The sequence below is a fragment of the Lycium ferocissimum genome, chromosome 2, assembly GCF_029784015.1.
Source record: "Lycium ferocissimum isolate CSIRO_LF1 chromosome 2, AGI_CSIRO_Lferr_CH_V1, whole genome shotgun sequence".
Taxonomy (NCBI): domain Eukaryota; kingdom Viridiplantae; phylum Streptophyta; class Magnoliopsida; order Solanales; family Solanaceae; genus Lycium; species Lycium ferocissimum.
The window spans coordinates 63,305,775-63,314,703 of NC_081343.1; the positions used below are offsets into that span (position 1 = coordinate 63,305,775).

At 32.7% G+C, this 8,929-nt stretch overlaps 1 protein-coding gene across 1 annotated transcript; it reads right to left on the reverse strand.

Moving 5' to 3' along the window:
- Positions 1–488: 488 nt before the first annotated feature.
- On the reverse strand, positions 489–2,642 carry LOC132046709 (protein C2-DOMAIN ABA-RELATED 3-like). Its single transcript, XM_059437432.1, has 3 exons — positions 2,286–2,642; positions 1,228–1,323; positions 489–1,020 (listed from the first exon to the last, which is right to left on the reverse strand). The coding sequence occupies exons 1-3, from the start codon at positions 2,394–2,396 to the stop codon at positions 730–732; spliced, it is 498 nt and encodes a 165-aa protein (XP_059293415.1). The 5' UTR covers positions 2,397–2,642; the 3' UTR covers positions 489–729.
- Positions 2,643–8,929: the final 6,287 nt, after the last annotated feature.

An 8,929-nucleotide genomic window follows, 5' to 3' on the forward strand; every position in this document is an offset into this window, starting at 1 on the left:
GACCTGAACAAGATAATAGCCGAAGCTAATGCTAAGCTCCTGAACTTCTTGTGTGAATGAGGAAGCCACTACACCTACACCATGAAGAATGTTACAAACTGTGGATGATATTATGGGAATAAAGGAGTGGTAGTGGGACATTGTTATAGAGAAGCTAATAAGGTGGCAGATAGACTAGCTTCGCTCAGTCATGTTTATCAGATTATTTTTACGAGCTACGATGAGGAGCTTCTAAGGCAAGTTAGAGGACACATTCAGCTATAATACCAATTCATACCAGCAGCGTAATTATTTATCAGCAAAAACACCAATTCATACCAGCTTTGTGACAAGTCTTATATTCGCTGTCATAATTGTGAAATTATGTTTTATCACAGGTCCAAAAATCTGATGATAGACAAAGCTCATGCAAAAATTGCAGGGAATACTGGAGATAAATCAGCCAGAGTCGCCATCATTGCCAAGCTTTGGGTTGAAGATCATAAAAATCAGCGAGTCAAAAGATGCTATCTTAGACAAAATAGTAGTCTATCACAATGTGAAGATCAATGACAATAAACTGAGTACTTCATTTAGGAACTTCAAACAGAATTAACCAAAAAGACCACAAACATCTTGCCAGAACTTTACAGATTAAAGAAGGGAGACTCATAAAACATGAAGCTAATTAGACACCTAGAAAGCATACTCACTGTACATGATGGATACTAACAGGGTTTTACAAGTAGCCTACAGACCCTTGGAACCAGGAATGTCTATCCACTGCAATTGTAGCTCTATTTCACCACGCTCAACATTTCGCAATCTAATAAACACATTTTGAACAACCTGATCATTTTCCCACACAATGGAGCTCTCTTCAGAGAGGCAATTTTGCCTGCTTGGCTTTATTTTTCTGATTATGGTTCCACTTGGGATGTTCTTGAAGCGCTTTCTCACGGCATCTATAAATGGAAATATGTCAAGTTCTGCATCCCCCATTTTATCGTCAAGAGAAAATATATCCTTGTCATAAACTTGCTGCAATGTAGAAGATATCACTTTTTCAGTTAAAATAAGTCCCTTTGTTAGTATGTCCTGTTCTTAAGTTCCGTTTAAAAAAAGTAGAAAGCAAACTAGTATAAACTACAAGTCTACAACTACACCATTTATTCTTCCTGATATAACAAGTTAATATGCTGTTTAATTTCTTGATGAAACAAAATACAGTAAAATGAAGTTAATTACCAGTTGGATTGGGAGAATTGGTTCAGTAATAGCTAATGTCAAGTCTTCATTCCATTCTGGATTGACATTCTTCTTCACCACTCGAGTTTTCAGTTTCTGCCCCAACAAATAAAACAAGATTAGCATAACACGATAGTATATCTGTATCACAAAGATGAAATAGGTATATACAAAGCCAATATTGGAGATAGAAAAATGCAGGGAAGTGAAAACCATTTGAACATCCAATAGGTCCAAATATTTTAAATCAGTTCTTTTCTTTTTTAGGTTCATCCTAGTCCGGAACTGAGCCCAAACTTGTTTCGAATCTATACAACAACAATTATGTTTCAATCCAAGCAAGATGGGGTTTGCTATATGAATCTTTTACTGTCCACGTCGATCCGTTAAAGCTCTTGTTTCGAATCTATTTCTCCAAATTGTTACTCAAAAGTCTTTATTTTTCCTTTCATTTAATTAGCGATGTTAAGACATGAACTAGTCAAACTGACACAATCAAGCACAAGCAACAAAGAGAGAGATTAAGATGACCATCAGCGAAACGACAAAAAAATGTCAGGTGAGTTTTAATGGACAAAGTTATAGGGAATAGTAGATGAACGCGCAAATTGACCCTAAAACCACCGTCATGAAAAGAAAAAGAAAACACACAGAGAGAGATTAAGATGAAAACAGAGTATGGTTTCTGTATATCCTGATAATTACAGAAATTTATGGTGATTAACTATCAACTTTACAGGAATTAGGAAATTTTACTATTGCAAATGGGTGCTGATTGATGACTATCGGCTTTGTCTACACTCTACACTACAAAATTTTCAGCTAGTATAAAACCCAAAATGGCCAAAGACTCCAACCCTTTTTTTTTTTTTGAGTCTCGCAACAAATACAAAAAAGATTCATCATAGTTTCAATTTACAGGAAGATCAAGAATGTGAAATCAGAGAACCACTGAAAAAGATTATTAAGAAACATAAAACAGAAAATCGCATTAAACAAAAGTAACAGCTGTTCAGCAGAAAAAATATGAAAGCAAATGAAAAGAAAAAAGACGTTACCTGTTTGTCCATCCTAACAACAACGTAAGGATCGCTAGTAGTGACATCTCTAATAGCCAAATTAATCCCTCTGTGGATACGAATTCTCAAAAGACCCAATAAATTCTCCATTTGAAACTTGAGATAATGAAGCTGAGAAGGGGAAGGTGGGTTGGTGTAAGATAAAATGAATTAAGGCAAAGAAAGAGAGATGATGGAGTGACTACTAATTAGTAGGGTCTCTTATTAGTATTTCTATTGGCTAACGTCATAGTTATACAGATAGGTTTCAAGAATTGAAGGTTGACAGTAACTGAGATTGTACGTAAATGACACTTTTTCGTATTTAGTTTTCTTTTCTATGGCAGAAAAAATAAAAAATTATAGTACTATTAGGAGTATTAGAACTGATGTTAACAGTACTTATAAAGCTTAACCAAACACGCTCAACTCATGTTTGGACACATTTTGTAAAAGAAAAATTGGGTAAGGTAGCTTTTAATTTTTTGGGAGACAAGAGTCAAAATTGGGTTCTCTGAGTAAGAACTACTCGATTTAAACACGTCTTTGTTTAATTTGTCAAAACAGTGCAAGGAATTTTTTTCCAAGAAAGGTTCGAACATATCAAGCAAATTCTGATTGACGTTGTCAAGTAAACTAAACTTTAGGACTCTTCATCATGATTTTCGAATCTTTCTTGACCAGAGTTAGCTCTTCGATTCAACAAGAAAATATCAAGAGCTGCAGAATCGCCCTATAACTTTTGGTTTTATATATTTTAATTATGATATACTAGTATAACTTACCGCTATTTAAAAAGCGTAGAAAAAAAAAGGTTATATTTTCACCCTAGACACACAAAAATCTTACGTAGTAACTTTGGGTACGTGAAGCTCAAATGAGAAGTGGGATATTGGTCTAATCTTGTTTATTTTTTGCACACATCAAACAGGATAGAGATTTTTTTATAACAAATAATCATCTATTTAGTCGTCCTAATTCAGATTGATATAGATTATTGGTCTAATATTGTTTTGCTATGACCACAAAGATAAAAATACCTTGTCTACGACGAACAAAAAATAAAGTAATTTCGAAGGCTAAAACGTTTATTAGTTAGTAAAAGAATAAAACTCAAAGGTTAAAGCAAAGATGTAAAAGTTTACTTTCACTAAGTAGAATGATTACGTAAAGGAAGAGGGTGAGGACTGAAAATAATCGATATTGATGGGAATTATGGCATCATAGCAATTAGCAAATAATAATTTTTAATTCTTTTGCTCTATTGAATTTTGACGGAGAAATCAACTGTTAAATTAGAGATTTTTGGTAGAACCTAACACCACTGCAATATTCTTATGGAGTTCTAGTTAGACATTTTTGGTCCATAAAGTTTGGTAACACTACGTGCAAAACTGCCATGTTTTTATAAAGCAATCATCTACTTTCTGGAGTGCATATAGGTGACTCTAGATAATGTTTAGACTTTAGAATTTGAAAATATTTGGGTAGGCAAATAACGCATTTCCTTTTACGTTAAAATAGCTGCATTTTACTAAAACAAAAAAACAAAAAAAAAATGAAGAAGAAGAAGAAGGAAAAGTGGAAGGGATTTACACCAAAACTTCCAAAAAGGATTTTTTTTTTTTTTTAGAGAAATAATGCATAACTTTTTATTTACATCAGGAAGGGAGGAAGGAAAGGGATACTATGCCACTGATGATGTTTGAACCCTCCACCTTAATTGTATTGTATTTTACAAAAAATTAGAGCTCATTCTGTTTCTTAAGATATGTTTTGTTAATTCTTTAGTTGAAAAATTTCGCAACTTTGTTATTAACAAATGTGAAGTAGCATTCATAGGTTAAGTTGATAAATTACCAGAAATTGTTATTATAATCTTAACTAATTGTATACATGTTTCAATATTGTAGAATGAAACCTCTAGTTTCATGGAGTGTCTTTCCTCCCAGAGAAAGGCACTGACGTAATTCATTGCAAAACTAGGACGTGACGAGAAACTTAATTAATAATAATAGGCATATTAATTAACTTATTGATGACTCCATATAGTAATAACTCCAATTTATATCACATCACAATAAATGAAACGCTCCGAGGTGAGAAATTTTTCTTTCATGAGAAAGCGATACACAATTCCAGAGTTGATTGGACTTATTTTCTTACATTTGGATTATGCCATAATCGTTCGGTTCTATTAGAGCTTCTTCAAACAAGTGCTTGTCATCCAACACTTTATTACAATTAAGAATTCAATGCCTCAGGAAATCATCATGGGGCCAAAAGGATATCATAACTCAAAAGAGAAATTTCATGCAAATTTTAAATTAAAATGAATTTCGGGTAGGAAGGATAGCAATAACATTAACTTCATATAAATAGCCGTGTAAATTTACCATGCTACCCTCGTTTGGATCATTATAGCCAAAATCAGTATGGTAGAAATACCTTTTCTTAAAAATAACATAACTAGTAATTAGGGGTGTACATGGACCGGGTTGGTTCGGATTTTTTAAACACCAAACCAAACCAATTGTGTCGGGTTTTTAAATTTATACACCAAACCAAACCAATAAAATTCGGGTTTTTCAACCTCGGGTTTTCTCGGGTTATTCGGTTTTCTCGGGTTTTTCGGGTTTTTTTTTCGGAATAGTCTTGATACAAAACATATAACTTTTACTTCAAATATTTCTTTAGTCCTAGCAAGATACAACTATGTAATTGAGGTGTTTCATAAGAAAATAACACAAAATGTGAGAAGAGTGATGACATTGTATTAAAATATTCAACAAAAGATAATAAAATCGGTTAAGAAAAATATTGCTAATTAATAAGCCATAAAGAAAATGACCATAATCTAAAAATACTAAGTCATGCTAAAATAAGTACGGTTAATAAGTATTAATTACATGACAAGAAAAAAAAAACTTAAGTTATGTTATGAAATAATAAACTAAAGCAAGAATATTTGTAGAAGAAGAGAGAAGAGAGTTCTTATTTCTTATGAGGGATGAAATACAATGAAGAGAACCTCTCTATTTATAGGAGAGAATTGACTTAGTGCCAAAGTCACAAACCCTAAGAAACCCTAAAATTTCTCCTAAAGATAGACATCACAATATTATAATAATATTTATAACACTCCCCCTTGATGTCTATTTCGATAGATAATATGCCTCATTAAAACCTTACTAGAAAAAAACCCGGTGGAAAAAAATCTAGTGAAGGAAAAAAGTACACATTTCTAATAATACGCTATTTGGTTGCCTCATTAAAAACCTTACCAGAAAACCCAATTGGGACAAAAACTTGGCCAAGGGAAAAAGAGTACAACGCGTATTAACTCCCCCTGATGGGTACATCACTCCAAAACTTGAATCTTCGCATTCCAATCTTGTGCACCATCTTCTTGAAAGTTATAGTTTGTAGAAACTTGGTGAATACTTCAGTCATATTATCGCTCGAATAAATCTTTTGTACGTTGATATCACCATTCTTCTGGAGCTTGTATGTGAAGAACAACTTTTGTGAAATAAGCTTTATCCTTTATGAATCCACTCTCTAGTTGGGCTATGTATGTTGCTACATCTTCAGTCTTGGGATAGAGTTGTATCAGCATATAATATTGTTGAAATCACTGTAAGTGCATTCCTGAATTGCTTTATGAATAAATGTTATCTTTATATGATTTAACGTCATATAGAACAACATCGTATATTTGTAATCCCTCAAAGTCATAGCAAAATATATAAATGCATCAATCGCATAAAGATATGGCACTTCAGGACCAAAAAATCTTGCAAGTTTCTCATTTCAACTTCTTTTAGCAGATAATCTATTTCTTTTCAAAACTCTTCAAGAGTTTCAATAATTCTCAAGTCATCAACTTGCACTAACAATATAATGATTTTGATTTCCACAAAAACGTAGGGATAAATAGACCCTTAATCATTAAACATTCATTAAGGTGATTAAATCACATTCACCTTGCTTGATTTAATTCATAATAATGAACAAAACTTCTAGAACTTGTATATGCTTGGGCATTCAAAATTCTTCGAGAATTTTCATATAATTTTGTCAAGTAATTCATATAGGATATGACAACATCTATTTCTATTTAAATATGTGACATCTTCGGTGTGTGGACAGCGAGTCCAACAAACTTTACGCTTACCAAGGTGCGTCATTTCACTTGATAATAATTTCTACGTTAGCATGCTTTAATAGACGTAGAATTTAGATCCTCACAATCTTTTATAATATTGCGCTATATTGTACCAAAGATATCGTCGACGATATATCATTTGTATCGGTTCGCAATGTGACATAACTTATTGAGATCTCATCACTTCCGTTATTTTTAGGTACCTAACCTCTCACGAGGTTTCATGAAGTGTTATGTCGCGAGGGCTCTTCAAGAGCACATTGCCTCCTTATAATGATCATTGATCATTTGCTCCTCTTTCTTTTCCATGATTATTGCGTTTGGAACCGATTAGTCTACCACACTTCATGTATGCTATAGACTGTCCTTGGGGACATGAATTTAATAGGAGCATTTTGCAGCTGAAGTTAGAAATTAATTTTGGATCAGCAAATGCTTCTAGCATTTGAGTAGAATTCTCTTTTGAATGAGGATCGTACTAATGATATATAATTTATCACATATTCCTGTTTGCTTATTCTCTCCCCTTATGTTAGAAAAACTAACATACACCCCATTTTCTTTGGGGGAATCCATCTTTATGCATCATGGTAGATTAATTAATCGTATACCACATATAAAAAGCTGTTAGATAGAAATATCGGTTCCTAACCACCGAACAATTGTGAGGGGAAAATTTATCATAATTTAGCACATGAAGCATTGTTCTCATAAGCAATGGTTTAGCTTTTTATCGGAGGCATTCAATGCCAAACCAACTTGGATATAAACTAGCATTCACAAGATGAATTATCTTGATTACATAATCTGAAAATTACGCTCTCAACTCAATCATTTTTGAGCAAGTAACTTTGCATATGTCAAGCTGAGGTTGACAATAAACGCATTACGTGTATTTGTCTTATGGATGCATCTATTTAAGACATCACATAACAGGTGAACGGGCCCATATTCACCTTTTCTATATTTTCAGAATTTGGGAAATTCAATCCCAACATTAGCCAGTATAATACACTTATCATGAGAACAAGCAACAAAAATAAATTCTTGAAGAATCTTCTAGTTATTCAATATATGTCAAATACTCAATCATATTTGAATCGGGATGGCCGAACCACTCATGCCAAGCGATAAAATTATTTATACTAGTAAACTTCAAGTTTACCATGCCATGTGCTATTTGTTTTAGTAAACTTCCTCCGGTTTCTTGTGACATAAATTATTATTTTTTGTACCAATAAACTTCTGGTTTACCGTAACATGAGATTTTATCATGGTTATATTTGTGTAGTACAATTTGGAGAATAAAGAGGGTAACCATTCACATACATATTTCTTACCCAATATGGTTTTGAAGATATTTAATACTCTAATCATTTATAGCTTCAATATGATAGCCATTTAATATAGTAAACTTCGGGTTTACTACGACTTGTGTTTCCATCATAACAACTTCGTATACTACAATCTAGAAAGAATGACACAATACTATATAAGCTCTTCAGGAGCCTTTAATTTATTCTCCATAATCACATTTTTTTATTTTTTTTTTTGGACACCAACTAATGTCATGATCCTTGTAGAGAAATAGTTAGCTCTTCTGGAGCTTTGATTAATTTTGTACTACAAGTATTGCTTAAATACTGCTGGTATCATAAAAGAAATTTTAGTTAAACACTGCTGGTGTCATGAGATAAACAATAGTAGACTTCAAAATTGCTACTTCGGGAGCAGATTTCTAAGTTTGCTACTTCGGGAGCAGATTTCTGGGTTTACTACTTCAGGAGTAAATTTTAGTTCTTACTACTTCGGGAGAAGAGTATTTAGAATATTTCTTCTCAATTATTCTACCTCTTCAGGAGGTGAGGCGCGGTATTTTCATAACCAATAATACGTCTGTATTTATAATCTTTACTAAATATATCACATTCACTTCTGGGAATGGATGTATTTGTAACATTTATAAAAAATTCTCATTCTTTGAGAATGGAACGTAATCATCGGAACATGTCTTAAGCATATCAAATTGTGATAGCATAGAACCTCTTTCGTGATATTGCTACTTCAGGAACAAATCGAGACATACATATAATGTAGAGAATTTTCTCTAACATATCTTCTCAATTCAATTGTGACCACTATATGTCTATATAAATATTACCACTTATCGTGATCATAAACATAAATAAATACGTTATGATTAGACTAGGAACACATAGTCACTCTAGCGGTCAAATATCGTTTTATGCAAAATCTACGAAACTTTGAGTGCTTCTTTCATTTAAAATACACCATAATAAACATATAGTAAAACGATACAAAGTAAATAGATTGATAATGAAGCCAATACCTGCAATGTTTGCCACATAACAACTTACCAAAGCTACAAAGCTCATGAAGAAGTGTAAACACACCTCGTAATAATAAATTAATAGGATTTGTTTGATAGAAGATCCTAGCCCATAATTAACTTAGC

Coding starts and splice junctions, on each gene's coding strand:
- LOC132046709 (XM_059437432.1), bottom strand. CDS start 2,396: ATGGAGAATTTATTGGGTCTTTTGAGAATTCGTATCCACAGAGGGATT. Junction 1,324..2,285: donor TTGTTAGGATGGACAAACAG/GTAACGTCTTTT, acceptor TTGTTGGGGCAG/AAACTGAAAACTCGAGTGGT. Junction 1,021..1,227: donor CAATTCTCCCAATCCAACTG/GTAATTAACTTC, acceptor TCTACATTGCAG/CAAGTTTATGACAAGGATAT.